Source organism: Podarcis cretensis (assembly GCF_951804945.1).
Source record: "Podarcis cretensis genome assembly, chromosome: 12".
NCBI classification, from domain to species: domain Eukaryota; kingdom Metazoa; phylum Chordata; class Lepidosauria; order Squamata; family Lacertidae; genus Podarcis; species Podarcis cretensis.
In genome coordinates, this window is record NC_137181.1 from 55,657,758 (window position 1) to 55,674,215 (window position 16,458).

General features: G+C 41.6%; 1 protein-coding gene across 2 annotated transcripts; it reads left to right on the top strand.

Annotated features, from left to right (window-relative positions):
• Window positions 1–1,261: 1,261 nt before the first annotated feature.
• On the top strand, window positions 1,262–15,882 carry FKBP9 (FKBP prolyl isomerase 9). 2 transcript variants are annotated; one of them, XM_079947596.1, is made up of 10 exons: window positions 1,262–1,533; window positions 5,279–5,424; window positions 6,397–6,586; window positions 7,053–7,198; window positions 7,663–7,852; window positions 10,297–10,442; window positions 11,495–11,681; window positions 12,518–12,663; window positions 13,475–13,638; window positions 14,590–15,882. In XM_079947596.1, exons 1-10 carry the CDS (start codon window positions 1,277–1,279, stop codon window positions 14,767–14,769), a joined length of 1,752 nt encoding a protein of 583 aa, XP_079803722.1. In that variant the 5' UTR covers window positions 1,262–1,276; the 3' UTR covers window positions 14,770–15,882. The 2 variants fall into 2 exon arrangements, with proteins under 2 accessions (XP_079803722.1, XP_079803723.1); XM_079947597.1 differs by having other exon boundaries at window positions 5,279–5,418.
• Window positions 15,883–16,458: the final 576 nt, after the last annotated feature.

Consider the following 16,458-nt stretch of genomic DNA (forward strand, 5'->3'; position numbering starts at 1 on the left):
GGTCTCTCCATGGTTTTAAGTTTGGTAATAAGTTGCAATTCAGCAGCTTCTCTTTCCAGTCTATTTCTGAAATTCCTTTGTAATAGAACAGCTACTTTGAGATCTTGTGTAGAATGTCCTGGGAGATTGAAGTGTTCTACTGGTTTCTCTGTCTTGTGATTCCTGATGTCAGATTTATGTCCGTTTATCCTTTGGCGTAAGGTTTGGCCTATTTGTCCCATATAGAGAGCTGAAGGACACTGTTGGCATTTGATGAACAAAGACCTTGGATTCTTATCTCATTATACATGACAAAGCCATTTTTCACCTTCTCACCCCTTGCTTTTTCCTGTAAGACCTATTGCAGTCGTTCAGAGTCGTCAACAGGCTCATCACAGCTATCTGCCAATCACCCCATCCCACCACCCTTCTGAGTAATACCCCTCCCCACCTTCTCACTATATAGAAGGGTCTTCCGACTTCTGTTTCAGTGTATCTGAAGAAGTGTGCATGCACACGAAAGCTCATACCAAGAACTAACTTAGTTGGTCTTTAAGGTGCTACTGGAAGGAATTTTTTTTCTTCAGAAGTGTGCATGCACACGAAAGCTCATACCTAGAACTAACTTAGTTGGTCTTTAAGGTGCTACTGGAAGGAATTTTTTTTCTTCAGAAGTGTGCATGCACACGAAAGCTCATACCTAGAACTAACTTAGTTGGTCTTTAAGGTGCTACTGGAAGGAATTTTTTTTCTTCAGAAGTGTGCATGCACACGAAAGCTCATACCTAGAACTAACTTAGTTGGTCTTTAAGGTGCTACTGGAAGGAATTTTTCTTCTTCAGAAGTGTGCATGCACACAAAAGCTCATACCAAGAACTAACTTAGTTGGTCTTTAAGGTGCTACTGGAAGGAATTTTTTTATTTTGTTTTGACTATGGCAGACCAACACGGCTACCTATCTGCAACTGTATGTTTCTAATTATGTTTATTTTGTATTTTTGTTCTTTTCTTTTTTCATCTTTATTGTAATATTCTAAAAAAACCTTAATAAATATTCTATATATAGAAAAGGAAGAACAAGCCCTCTCGGGCATCCGCCTGGTCTCCCAGGCCCTCCCCCTGCCTCTCCTCCCCCGGGGGCTGGCTCCTCCCGCCGGCTCTGCAAGCCGAGAAGCCGCGGCTGGCTGGCCGTTTCCCCCGCCGACCCTCCTCCTTCTCCTTCTCCTTCCTCCGCCCCCTCCACGTTTGCAGCTCTGGGAAGCCGGGATTTGGGCGCAGGACCTCCGCCTCCGCCGCCATGGAAGGGCCAGGAATGCCGCCCGGCCGGAGGAGACTGCGCTGCTTCTCGCCGCTGCTGCTGGCGCTGCTGGTGAGCTGCGCGGCGTGCCAGGCTCCGCCGGTGCCGGGCGCCGGAGAACCGCCGTGGGACGGCGAGGAGGTGCTGGTGGAGCGCAGCTACGTGCCCCGCGAGTGCCCGCGCACCGTCCGCGCCGGCGACTTCGTGCGCTACCATTACCACGCCACCTTCCCCGACGGCGCCAAGTTCGACTCCAGGTAGGGCGCCGCGTCGCGAGGACGCAGCTCTGCCTACGCGCGCTGCCCCGCCAGCAAGGCCCAGCCCAGGCAGCGGGACTTGCTCCCGGGCGGGCGCGCCCACGCTCGGCAGCCTTCGGCCGAGCCTCTCTTGGCCCTGATCCAGCCCAGGGCGGCTTTGGGTGTGGGGCAGGGCACCCGCTTCGCACGGGGGAAACCGCAGCCCCTGCCCTCTCCTGCCCAAATGGGGAGCCCACAGTCTGAGAGAGCTCTCCCCAGGAGGCAATACCGTACAGGGGTACCTCGGGTTACAGACGCTTCAGGTTACATACACTTCAGGTTACAGACTCCGCTAACCCAGAAACAGTGCTTCAGGTTAAGAACTTTGCTTTAGGATGAGAACAGAAATCGTGCTCCGGCGGCACGGCAGCAGCAGGAGGCCCCATTAGCTAAAGTGGTACCTCAGGTTAAGAACAGTTTCAGGTTAAGAACGGACCTCTGGAACGGATTAAGTTCTTAACCCGAGGTACTACTGTACAGTGGTACCTTGGTTCTCAAATTTAATCCTTTCCCGAGGTCCGTTCCATAACCGAAGCGTTCCAAAACCAAGGCATGCTTTCCCATAGAAAGTAATGCAAAACAGATTCATCCGTTCCAGACTTTTAAGAACAACTCCTAAAACAGCAATTTAACATGAATTTTACTATCTAATGAGACCATTGGTCCATAAAATGAAAGCAATAATCAATGTAAAAAGGTAAAGGGACCCCTCACCATTAGGTCCAGTCGTGGATGACTCTGGGGTTGCGGCACTCATCTCGTTTTACTGGCCGAGGGAGCCAGCATACAGCTTCTGGGTCATGTGGCCAGCATGACTAAGCCGCTTCTGGCGAACCAGAGCAGCGCACGGAAACGCTGTTTATCTTCCCCCCAGAGCGGTACCTGTTTATCTGCTTGCACTTCGTGCTTTCGAACTGCTAGGTTGGCAGGAGCAGGGACCGAGCAACTGGAGCTCACCCCGTCACGGGGATTCGAACCGCCGACCTTCTGATCAGCAAGCCCTAGGCTCTGTGGTTTAACTCACAGTGCCACCCGCATCCCTCTAATAAACAATGTACTGTACTATAAAATAAATAAGGCAGTAGTATTCTAGATGATAAACGTTAAAATTATAATTTTTTTCTTACCTTCACTGATGATAGTCATTGTTTGGATGGGGGGCTTTTATCCATTTCTGTAGTCACACAATCAATCAATTGGTAGCTGAACTGGGTTCCACACAGTCACAAAAATAAATGAACCGAAAAAGCCTCAAAAACAAAAACGCAAAATAAATAGCAAAAACAAAAGCACCAAACTTAATCCATTCCGGAAGTCCTTTTGACTTCTGAAATGTTTGAAAACCAAGAGGCAACTTCTGATTGGTGCAGGCACCCTGGAAACAATAGCCGACAGCCACATTGGACGTTTGACGTCTGAAAAACATTAAAAAACCGGAACACTTCCGGGGTTTCGGCATTTTGGAACCAAGGTGTTTGAGAACCCAGGTACCACTGTACTGCTCTATGTAGCCAACTGCTAGGGCTGAAGTCCCTTTGCCCCCCCCACAAAGATCTGAGTGAGTCGCCCCTCCCAAGTTGATGGGCATTGCCATTCAAATACAGTGGTGCCTCGCAAGACGAAATTAATCCATTCCGTGAGGCTCTTCGTATAGCGGTTTCTTCGTCTTGCGAAGCAAGCCCATTGACAGCTTAGCGGATTAGCGGTTTAGCGGCTTTTAGCGGATCAGCTGATAAGTGGCTTAGGGCTTAGGAAAAGGGGGGGGGGAGGGAAAAAAAATCCCGCAGGAACTCGCAAGACATTTTCGTCTTGCGAAGCAAGCCCATAGGGAAATTCGTTTTGCGAAGCGCCTCCAAAACGGAAAACCCTTTTGTCTAGCGGGTTTTCCGTCTTGCGAGGCGTTCGTCTTGCGGGGCACCACTGTAGTGTGCATGCACCGCATCATGTAATCAGTTATGTGGGGTGGGGTTTACATGGGCTCCCTCAATAGTTTATTCAAGTGGGCACCCCTGGCTCTAGGTGTAGAGGCATCTGTTTATAACCTGGGAAACCCTGGGAGAAGCCATACATGTCATCATCTTGCAAAGGTATAGTCTAGTCTAGAAAACCCCACCAGTACCAGATATAAGGTGGCAAGCTAAGGGGGCATAATAATAATAATAATAATTTAAATGCCTATACTTATACAGGTACCGAGAAGATATTACAGATGCTTTATGTTTTCATATGATTTATGCTGCATTTGCCCTGCTCTAGTAATTGTTCTGTTATGTTTCCACAATGTATTGTTTGTAAGCTGCTTTGGGATTCATTTGAATGAAAAGAGGCCTAGAACTACTAATCAATCAATCAATCAATCAATAGCCATAAAAAAGCAACTGTACCAAAATGAATTATTGTGAAAATAATAAATACGATGGGAGGGGGGGATTTGCCAAATTTTGTCCTCCCTGCAGGCACCACATTAGCAATGTCTGCCCCTGACCCCACCCTAGGCGGAGAGGCTGCTTACAGCGCAACCTTTTGGATCGCAGGCACCCCCTTGGGCCTGCAGTTGTAGCTCTGGAACTGGTCCCATTTCCAAGTGATGGAGGCACTTAGGAATGTTGTCGCACAATACAGTGAACTGTCCTCTGCTATATTTCTCTTTGTGTATGATACTTTTGAATGCATTCCCACTGAAGTCCTTGAAGAAAAAGGTAGATTTAATATAACTTGAGTGTACTGTAAGTGTTCCTGTGATTAAAACGTAGGCTGCATCTAATTGCATCATCATTATAGGGCTGTATAACAGCACCTACACAAGGCATAGAAAGGGGTGTCTATTTCTCCTCTGGTGAGAGGGCAGCCTTTGCAGCCAGGGAAACTGCATCTTGTTAATAGATATAATGTTAATTATGAAAAATTCTCAAGCGATCATTGAAAGTGAATATGCCCTTTGGCAAAATTCCAGACATCTCTCTGGAGACAATGCATATTCTTGGAAGCTTATGTTTTTTACCCTTTCAACATTGTTGTAGAATGATGCATTCCTAACCCCACACCTTGGGAACAAGCCCCATTGAATTCAATGAGACTTATTTCTGAGTAGACATGATGGGGTTGCACCAGAAGAGCAAAACCATCCCCCCATATCTGTCAATCAAATTAAAATTGCCTTGAATATGTACTTTCTGTCATTATCCATTCAAGACAAAAGAAAGTTCACCTTCACAGAACTTGTGGCAGAAATGTTTTGTTTCTGCTGAATCAGCTTCCATGGGTAATTCCGAGTTTGAAAGATTAGTGAAAAAAATTATCTCACTTCTTTCCCCACAACAATTGTATAGATCTCTCTCTTAACCAACCATTGTCCATATTTTGCTTTAAAATACCAATGCCGTCTCAAATTCTTTAGCCTTTCCTAGTAGGAAAGATACTCAAAGCTCTACATCGTGTTGGTTTTCTACACCCTTTCTAGCTCTAGGACTGTCCAGGGTATTCCACATAAGGTATGAAAGCAACATTTGTTTAGATGGTTTTTGAAAGAGATGAGACAAATTCATGGGGGAATCAGCAGCTGTTAGTCATAGTCATGACTGAGAAATGGGTAAAAATAAAAGAGCTGCCAACAAAATACCTGTAAACTGGATTTAAGTGAATTGCAAATGAATTTGCAAGTAACCTACTGTGTTCTCTCTCTCTCTCTCTCTCTCTCTCTCTCTAGCTATGACAGGGGTTCCACATTCAACGTGTTTGTGGGGAAAGGCCAGCTTATTGCTGGGATGGACAAAGCTCTGATTGGCATGTGTGTGAATGAGAGGCGGTTCGTAAAAATCCCACCCCATCTTGGCTACGGGAGTGAAGGTGTTTGTGAGTACAGAACTCTGTATGGAAATGTTCATCCAAGACAAGCTGTTGAAAATACAGAGTTTCTAACAAGTTCATCAAACCTGATTTTTTAATGAATGCATTGCTGCCTGATAAGTCCTGTTCATGGAATATATCTATGGATCTGGATGTGTGGATGAGGAGGACATGGGACCATGCCGACAGACCCTGTCTCCCAAACTCCACATCTTCATTTTAAGTTCTGAACTTCTGAGAAACACGTGGAGTTCCTGCTTCCACATATATAGATCTCAGGATATGTTATATGAATCGAGTTCAAGAGGCCAGCTTACTACAGGCAGGGCTACAATGTCAGACTATCATTGCTAAAGTTTCCCCCTGTTCTCCACATCAAGTCCTTTTGCCCTTTTTTTGAAAAATGTGAGGATCTTTGTTTTCTCCCCATTGTTCTTTTCTTTAAGACGGACTTCTAGCTACAATTGTTGCAGAGAATACGTGATGGCAGAAATATCCATCGTGTTCCTCAGTGAGGAACAAGTTGCTGTCCTGTTCTGATCAAGATTAATTTAATACAATATGAGGCTTCAGTAGTGATGACTCTGAGCAGGGTGACAACTCACTCTAAGCCAATTGTTTTCCCAAATCCTTGATAAACAGAGGCACTTCAAGTTCCCTGTAGAGAGGGATTGATTGATAAACCATGCTGAGAATTCTTGCTCTGGGAGGGGAATGGTGGGCTGTATCCAGTAACTCTTAGCAAACTACAGCTCCCAGAATGCTTTGGGTGAAGTCATGACAGCTTAAAGTGATATTATAGTGCTCTAAATGTGGTCTCTGTCTCTGTACGCCTGGGCCACTGGTGAAACAGTTCCTTAGCCAGCCACAGTCCTTTGTGCATGCCTGCTACATCTTGAAAGAGACAGTCGTTTGTTACATTAATTCAGTTTTTTTCAGCAAGCATCATTTCCGTTTTAATATATTTTGCATTCACAGCTGGTGTAATTCCTGCAAACTCAGTGCTTCACTTTGATGTGCTTTTGATCGACCTTTGGAATTCTGAAGACCAAGTTCATATTCAAACTTATTACAAGCCAGAAAATTGCACAAGAACTATCCAGGTGTCTGATTTTGTAAGATACCATTACAATGGGACATTTCTAGATGGTACACTGTTTGACTCGAGGTAGTTAATATATATTTCTTTCTTTTTATTATTCGTGTTTTCTGAGCTCTTGATTTTTGAGGGCTTGTGTGAGAATTTACATAAAAATGTGAATGAAAATATTTTGTTGGCAGGGCTGGGAACAAAATCTATGCCTGAGGCTTACGAAAACCACTTCCTGTCAGTATAAGACAACATCAGACTCAATAAACCAATGGTCTCTCACGCCTGCTATAAGGCAGCTTCAAATGTTCAGCTTTTAACCACTAAAGCAATAGAGAAAGAATGTGGCATATTTGGTGTCTTTGTCTTTGTGCAACTAAGTTTTGTTGTTTTATACTCTGTATACTTCAAAAATGGTTTGAAACAAAATGCGCATCGGTCTACATTGATTTTACTCTGCCCAACTCGTCACATTTTTTCCTGCTTGCAGTGTTAAAAAGGAAGACACTGGCTATGAGTAACTGGCTTTTTATTATATTTTCAGCCACAATAGAATGCGAACATATGACACTTATGTGGGTATCGGTTGGCTGATCCCCGGTATGGACAAAGGTCTCCTTGGAATGTGTGTCGGAGAAAAGCGCATCATCACAGTGCCGCCTTTCCTGGCGTATGGAGAAGACGGAGATGGTAAATGCCAAACTTGTTTATGCCGCTAGTGAATATTAGGCAACTCTGAGAAACATAAATCAAGAGAAGATCTTTCCACAGAATTTGAACTCATGTTTTGTGTAGGAAGCAGCTGATTAGTCAATCAACTCAATATCTGATCGCCCAGAGAATGTTCATCTTTAATCTCAGTTACAGTTGAAGGAAAAGCTTAATTTCTTTAAACTTTCTCTTATTTTTTTCCAGATAGAAAATTGGCAGAATAACCAGACTGCTATTAACAAAATGGAAGTTATTTTTTAAAATTCCTGGAAGCAGCATCTCTTATGTTAATAAACATAAGTTGCTTTAGAATTGGTGGGGGTGCAAAGAAATGAAATGGAATAGATGTGGGGGTTGAGGGTATGTATATATGTGGAGTTAGCTTGAATTTCTTTCTGAATTCCTGCATTGACTTAAATGCCTACCGTCCACCTTGGTTATAGGTAAAGAAATCCCAGGTCAAGCGTCTCTGGTCTTTGATGTGGCTCTCCTAGATCTCCACAACCCCAAAGACAGCATCGCTGTGGAACAACAATATGTGCCTGAAACCTGTGAGCGTAGAAGCCAAGTCGGGGACTTCCTCAGATATCATTATAATGGTACACTTTTGGATGGCACATTGTTTGATTCTAGGTAACCACACTGCTAAACACACGTTTACTACTTTCTGTTTCTTTCTTTGTGTGAATTTATAGCTCTGTTCTGCTGAGCATTTTTTAAAGGTATTCTAAGTAGCTTGGTAAATGTCTTCAATAATCAATAAATAAGTAAGACTAAGAAAAAGTTTTAAAAAGTAGAGTAATGGTTCCAATGGATGTGGGTGTGGTGAGCCAGTGTGGTGTAGTGGTTAAGAGCGGTGGACTCGTAATCTGGTGAACCGGGTTCGCTTCCCCGCTCCTCCACATGCAGCTGCTGGGTGACATTGGGCCAGTCACACTTCTCTGAAGTCTCTCAGCCCCACTCACCTCACAGAGTGTTTGTTGTGGGGGAGGAAGGGAAAAGGAGATTGTTAGCTGCTTTGAGACTCCTTCGGGTAATGATAAAGCGGGATATCAAATCCAAATCCAAAAATCCAAACTCTCATTTTTCTCTGTTTGAAACAAAAGATTTAAGTAATAAATGCACAGAAGATGATGGCATAGATTACATAGATTCAACAAGCAGACAGAAAAGCACAGCTAATAGGACACTAGCACATAAAGTAAACACATTTGGGAAAATTTAAAAATACTTCCTATTTCTCCTCTTGAGTAACTTTAGTGTATAAATGTTTAATGGGTTTTCCACTTTCCATGATAATAAATGGGAAGCAAAAGTGGATCTGTGCTAAAGCTTGTTTATAATAACTTGTACGGTAAAAAACAGTTCTTTATGTTTATAGCATGTTTTATCAAAACATGTCAATGTGCAATAAGAATAATATCACCAATCAAAACATTAAATCCTTTGCTTCTTTCTGTTGTGGATAATTGCTTTTGGACATTTGCTTCCAGGGGCACATGATTTAACAAAGAGCATCTGTTTCAATAAACCTAAAAGAATAGAAAAAATTAGCCATTACATCCCATCTTAGCACTTAGTGCTTAGATTGGAGATAACCGATCTCTATGCCTGATGCTATATGACATTAAGTGACTGACAGATGGGTGTGGTTTGTCCAAAACATCCTGACAGCCAAATTCAGGGGCATGGTGGACCTAGGTGCACAGTGAGAGGTTCTTTATTACTTTGTTAGACCCCCGTGCTATTTTTGCTGACATACTTGAAAGATCAACATCTTTCAAACAGAACATCTATCAAACAGAAAAGATGAATTACTGTTTCAGATGGTACTAGGCACTAGAATTGTCTGTGCATGATAATGAAAGAGAAAAGAATCCCCTTCATAAAAGCATGGCTACTTTGAGTAAGATCTATGGATTATGTGGGTTAGATAGGGAAAACAAGGGTTTAAGAAGTTTGAATCTGAATGGGACCCATTTAGGAATTTATGGAATAAAAATCAAGGGGTGACAAGACACAATCCTATATCACGAGAGTAGTGTCTCTTGTTTGGATGACATTAATATGCTATTCTGGCTCAGTTTTTTATTTTGTGTTCTTCATACCACAAAGTGGATAGCTTTTCTAGTTTTGTTCATCTTACGTGACTTCTCATTTTGCTGCTATACAGTATATTAAAATAGTTTTCTTGTCTATGCGATTGGTCTGCTCAGTATTGTTTAAGGTTACTTCACCTATCCGTTAATATATTTGTAATCCTGTTACCATATTTTTCGCTCTATATGACGCACCAGACCACAAGACTCACCTAGTTTTTGGAGGAGGAAAACAAGAAAAAAAAATTTTTTCCCCAGAAGCCAGAACAGCAAGAGGGATCGCTGCACAGTGAAAGCAGCAATCCCTCTTGCTGTTCTGGCTTCTGAGATAGCTGCACAGCCTGCATTCGCTCCATAAGATGCACACACATTTCCCCTTACTTTTTGGGAGGGAAAAAGTGAGTCTTATAGAGCAAAAAATACGGTACATACAGTGGTGCCTCGCAAGACGAAAAGAATCCGTTCCATGATTCTCTTCGTCTTGCGAAGCAAGTCCATTGACGGATTAGCGCGTTTAGCGGCTTTTAGCGGCTTATCGGCTTAGCGGATAAGCGGCTTAGAAAAAGGGGGGAAAGGAAAAAAACCCCGCAGGAACTCGCAAGACATTTTCGTCTTGCGAAGCAAGCCCATAGGAAATTCATTTTGTGAAGCACCTCCAAAACGGAAAACTCTTTCGTCTAGCGAGTTTTCCGTCTTGTGAGGCGTTCGTCTTGCGGGGCACCACTGTATTTGGCTTGCTTTTTTATACACAGTTAAAGTTTTATCATATTATACACATTTATGTATTTGTTTTGCTAGCTTAATTTCCTCACTTCTTCTAGTCACACTTAGGTTTGGTGCTCTTATAAGACATGACTTCATCAGTTTCACTACCCCCTGTTGATACTTCTTTCTGATGTTTTTGCTGTAGAGCCAGTAAGCTATGGGCATATTGATAACAATCTTAGTTAAGCAAAGGTTTTTCCTTTTTGCCTGTAGCTATTCACGGAACCGAACATATGATACCTACATTGGGAAAGGTTATGTGATTTCTGGGATGGATGAAGGCTTGCTTGGTGTATGCATTGGAGAGAAGAGGAGAATAACCATCCCACCTCACTTGGGGTATGGCGAAGAGGGAAGAGGTGAGTACTGTTTTTAATTCAGCAGCAGTGCCCTCCAGTCATTCTTATATTTCAGCATTTAAAAGATTTAAGGCCAGTGCACTGCATGGAATAAGTTTGTTGGCCTTCCATCTTCCATCCATATATATATATATATATATATATATATATAATAATTTATTTATACCCCACCCATCTGGCTGGGCTTCCCCAGCCACACTGGGCGGCTTCCAAAAAAATATTAAAATACTGTAATACATCAAACATTAAAAGCTTCCCTGAACAGGGCTGCCTTCAGATGTATTCTAAAAGTCTGGTAGTTGTTGTTCTCTTTAACATCTGGTGGGAGGGTGTTCCACAGGGAAGGCGCCACTACCGAGAAGGCCCTCTGCCTGGTTCCCTGTAACTTGACCTCTCGCAGTGAGGGAACTGCCAGAAGGCCCTCGGTGCTGGACCTCAGTGTCCGGGTAGAACGATGGGGGTGGAGATGCTCCTTCAGATATACTGGACCAAGGCCGTTTGTGTGTGTGTGTGTGTGTGTGTGTGTGTGTGTGTGTGTAAATTAGATTTCTTTTGTTACAGCAAATTGCAAATACAATTATACAATTTCACATTTTACAACCCCCCCCCCCATTGACTTCTCTCATCTTCCCCTTCTGGCGTGTTACATTATTTATTTTCTGCATGTTAAATAACTTTAAGGGTTATTGCATTCTCTTTCTTCATATTTTACTTGAATAAAATTGTGAATGTTTATTCAAAGGCCTTCCAACTTCCTGGTTAGAAGATAGGAATCAATGGAAGCTGCTATAGCCCTCTCTCCTGGCAAAGCTTCAATTTGTGCTTGCCTTTGCTTGGAGGCAGAACGTCTCAGCTCTCCTGTTTTCTTGTTGGCTCCTTGTTTACAAACAATCTCTTGGAAATGCATGGAATTTGTGCTAATGGAAAATTATCACACTTGCCAACCTCTGAAAAACCCCTTTCATAACATTTGTCTCATTTGTGGAGTACATAATTTTAGTAAGAGCAGAATGGTGGGTGGCTTCTTTTCATATAATCATTTATTGTTCTAGGAAAGATTCCAGGATCTGCTGTGCTGGTCTTTGATATTCATGTGATAGACTTCCACAATCCATCTGACTCTGTGGCTATTACCACCCATTTTAAACCTAGCAACTGCTCTGTTCTGAGCAAGAAAGGCGATTACGTGAAGTATCACTACAATGCCTCACTCTTAGATGGCACTGTGCTAGACTCAACGTAAGTATGTAGTTTAGCAGCAAAGGACAATAGAAGCATGAAACTGGGAATATTTTGTGCATGTGGGCTTACCCAATCACTTATTTTTATAAATTTGCTTTCATTAAGTTACAATTGGTGAGAGAGTAATGATGAAGGGAAGGGCTAATCAAACTGAGGGGTTTCTGGATTCTGGGGGGTCACTTATCTTAACAAATTTTCTTGCAGTGTATTTCTTAAAGGTAAAGGGTAAGCAACCCCTGACCGTTAGGTCCAGTCCTGGACGACTCTGGGGTTGCGACGCTCATCTCGCTTTACTGGCTGAGGGAGCCGGCGTACAGCTTCTGGGTCATGTGACCAGCATGACTAAGCCGCTTCTGGCGAATCAGAGCAGCGCACAGAAACGCTGTTTACCTTCCCGCCAGAGCAGTACCTATTTATCTACTTGCACTTTGACGTGCTTTCGAACTGCTAGGTTGGCAGGAGCAGGGACCGAGCAACGGGAGCTCACCCCGTCGCGGGGATTTGAACCGCCAACCTTCTGATCAGCAAGCCCTTGGCTCTGTAGTTTAGACCACAGCGCCACCCACGTCCCATAATGTATTTCTTAGAAAGGGTCTGTTAAGAATTCAGATCACCACATAGAAATTGGAAATGGTAAATGTCAAAAGGCTAGAGGAGGTGGCATTCTGATGTTTAGGGAAGTTTTTAATATTTAATGCTGTATTGGAAGCTGCCCAGAGTGGCTGGGGAAACTCAGCCAGATGGGCGGGGTATAAATAATAAATTGTTTTTGTTGTTGTTATTATGTCACATTGGCACATCCTAGCTTATGAACTACTATTTTCTTCTTTCAGGTTTAGCCTTGGGAAAACCTATAATATAGTGCTGGGTTCTGGACAGGTTGTATTAGGAATGGATATGGGTCTCAGAGATATGTGTGTTGGAGAGAAAAGAACAGTTATTATCCCACCCCACCTTGGCTATGGAGAGGCTGGAGTTGGTAAGTGATGCTGACACACAAACGTGTCTGGTCTTCTGTAGCATGTGTCACAGCTCACTTCTGTGAACAGTCTTGTTTTGTTCCTTAAATGTGTTCATTGGTTCATGTACAGCTCTGAGGTGGTGTATCTTCTATGCAATTTAAGTAAGAATATTAGTCTAAAAAGGTATATTCACAACATGAGATGTTGAGAATATACCTGTGTAATGATTCCCCCACCATTTATTACCCACCCTTCCCACCAAGGTCCCAGGGCGGGTTACAATTAAAAACACAATATTAAAAAGTTTAAAACTTAAATTTATAGAAATATGTTGTAAAAATATATACTTCAATTGTTAAAAGCTAAGGTAAAGAGGTGCATCTAATACTAATTTATATTAATTTATATTATATTAATATTAATTTATATTATATTATATTATATTATATTATATTATATTATATTATATTATATTATATTATATATTATTAATATGGTTTTCTCTCAGAATGAAAATAGCCCAAATTAATAAAGCAATGGGGAAAGGCTATACATACTTGTGAATTAGCAAACAACCTTACCTTAAGTGCAAATAGTCACAAAGCATAGTGCACCTTCTAAGATAAAGAATACATTAGCCATATTTCTTTTGGATGCTGCAGGCCTTATTTTCTCATATTTTATCTTGCTGATGTTTCTAAGCCAGGGGATGAAATCTGAACAATTTGTATTAACTGCACAATTTGTGAATGCTGGGGGTGGACCAAATTCCAAAATGCTTCTACATAACAGAAATCTAACTTTATTTTTTGTTATTTACTGTTACAGAAGGAGAAGTGCCTGGTAGTGCCGTATTGGTTTTTGACATTGAACTGTTCGACTTGGTGTCTGGCTTACCAGAGGGATATATGTTTGTATGGCATGAGGAAGTCTCTCCTAATCTCTTTGAAGAGATTGACAAAGATAATAATGGAGAAGTTTTTCTAGAAGAGGTAAGGTTTTGACTAGTAAAGCTGCATTGGAAAAAAATTCTATAGGAGCTAGTAAGTTCACAGATGATAGCATACAGGACACTGAGTGGAACCCCAGTCTTCAAGCAATATATTTAAGATCATGTTTCTATTCTGACGGGACAATCATTTATGGAAAATTAAAACAAATCTTTCTACCCTTAGCAATGCATACGATCATGCAGTTGCTTTGGACATTCTACAGAAACAAGAGACCAATGTGCTTCTAGGTCTTGAGCACAGGAGGGAGATACATAATCCTACACAGAGAATAGCTACTCCAGTTAAGAGGATCTGATTGAAGCCCAGCTTAACTGAATGTCTGTGACATAGATTCCTAACAAAAAAATCTCACTCAAAGGGTCAGGGCTCAGCAGCTGTTAACAAACACTGCTTTCCCAATTCCTTTTGGTTATTTGAAATTCCAGCAGCGGCAGCAGTACTGGCATGCACCTTGGAATTTAAGTACTAATTTGACACCTGAACCTCTCAAATGACCCATATACAGTGGTACCTAGGTTTAAGAACAGCTTAGTTTATGAACAACTTGGATTAAGAATGCAGCAAACCTGGAAGTAGGTGTTTTGGTTTGTAAACTTTGCCTTGGAAGCAGAACATGTTTCACTTCCTGTTGAGTGTGTTCCATTTGTAAATGGAGTCCCCTGCTGCTATGGGAAAGCACGCCTTGGTTTAAGTCTAGAACACTTTGGTTTAAGAACAGGCTTTCGGAACAGATTAAGTTTATAAACCAAGATACCACTGTACTCACTAGAGATAAAGTATTAACTGGTATTTCTTTAGCACTTTATGTGAATATGAGGGGACAGATGCAAAGGTACCACAACATCCTATTCATTGGAGTTTTAAGATTAAATAACCTGGCTTCAAACTTTATTTTACTTTTCTCTAATATATTTACTTTTTAAATTGTAGTTCGGCGACTACATCCACGAACAAGTCAAGGCTGGCAAAGGAAAGTTAGCTCCTGGCTTTGATTCTGAAACAATTGTGAAAAACATGTTCAGCAATCAGGACCGAAATGGAGATGGCAAGATAACCGCTGATGAATTCAAACTGAAAGACCAAGAGCCACAGGGACATGACGAACTGTAGTTTGTTTTTAAAATTTATAGGAGCTAAATTGCTGTCAGAATGTATGCACAATAGAAGTGGTTTGAAATGTGTGTGTGTATACTTAAAAGTGTGGACAGTGAAAATGAATACTCCTGTCTTTGTAAGAGTGAAGTAGGCTAAAGTAAGGGGAAGATTGTGGCATTTTTATAAAACGTGAAATGCCTCAAAATTGGTTTCAATGACTTAAAAAAAAATAGTGACACAAATCTTATGAGGTATTTTTTGAGCGGTGGTAAAGAATTTTGAGCTTAGAACAAAAATGTACATTTCTGTTAAACTCCTGTGCCACAGCCCTGTTCGGTTACTCTCCAACTGTAGTTTTATAATCATCTCTCCATGATGATGGGAGCAACTGCACTAAATCTTTTTCAAAGCCGTTATCTCAAATGCTATGGTAGCACCATGAGCAGTACTGGAGATGGGGAGTCATGTTTCCCTAAGGATTGTAACTGAAGTTATGAATACAAAAACCATTCACAAAAAAGTGTATATCATTCTTTGCCCTGTATCAGAACATGTCCATTTATTTTAGTGGGCCTACTCTTGAGTATCACCCTGAAATTAGTCTGTCCTCACTAACGTGTATTGTGGAAAAAAGAAAGCAGAACTGTACTAGAAATATGCTGCAATATGCATAACGGTAGATTGTAATTGTGTATACAACATATGGCTACTCCATCTACTTTTTTGTGCAGTGACTCCTCAACTAGAGAACTGTCATAGTGTACTTCAGAGTGAATCTCAGGTCTCATTTGTGTCTATAAAAACCTTACGGGGATCGAATCAGCACCACACACTAAGCAACTGAGCTAATACCCTGCGGCTAAAGAGCACAAGAGCATAAATTAAGTGAGTGACCTCCCCCAAAGGGAAAAGGAGCACAAAGCCACAGTCCTCCCACTAACGGGAATGTACAAAGCGTCTTCTTTTTTAATTGTAGAATGGTGCTAGTTCTAAAACTACTACATACCTTTCAAAACACTTTTGCAGTAAGCAAAGTTATGTTTTATACGCTTTGTAATATTATTAATGTCTTAAGGATTTGTCAAGTGTGATACATGCTGTTATTTTTATTAAAATAAAATATGGACACATTCTGCACTACTCTTCCTCCATATACAGGCGACTGGGGATGAGGAAAGGCTTAACAGTGACAATATTGATCTAAATTATGGTTTTCGATATATATCTGAACTGCTTGGCTAGTTCTGGAATTGGAGCTGGGACATAGGGGTTCAGATCACATCCAAAAGCTCTCTGAAAGGTGAACAAACCATTTATGTAGTTGTAGCCCAACTATTGAGGCAAAGTGTACAGTGTGAATGAGCAAAGCACTGTAAATTAATATTGTATTCTTTCACTTTTTATAAGTAACTGCAGGCTGAATGTGGGTAACAAATGATATGCACCAATTATGAACAGTACTTTAAATAATACTGGCTGCTTTTTTGTTTCTTTTTCCGGCAGGAGGAGAGTGGTGTTTTTTGGTTTTAAGCTACCCCTTGTAAAGAGATGAAAAAACTCCATATCAAAGCTCTCTAGAATTGATATATGTAATTAGCATTATTAGATATCACCTAAAACAATACCATGTATCTGCACGAGGAGCTGGGCTAGAATCATAGAATTGGAAGAGAGGGTCATTTAGTCCAATGCCCTGCAATGCAG

Excerpts from the sequence above, each read along its gene's own strand:
- FKBP9 (XM_079947596.1), top strand. The coding sequence starts at position 1,277 with ATGGAAGGGCCAGGAATGCCGCCCGGCCGGAGGAGACTGCGCTGCTTC. Across the intron at positions 1,534-5,278 it reads GGCGCCAAGTTCGACTCCAG|CTATGACAGGGGTTCCACAT; the intron begins GTAGGGCGCCGC and ends CTCTCTCTCTAG. Across the intron at positions 10,443-11,494 it reads GTATGGCGAAGAGGGAAGAG|GAAAGATTCCAGGATCTGCT; the intron begins GTGAGTACTGTT and ends TTATTGTTCTAG.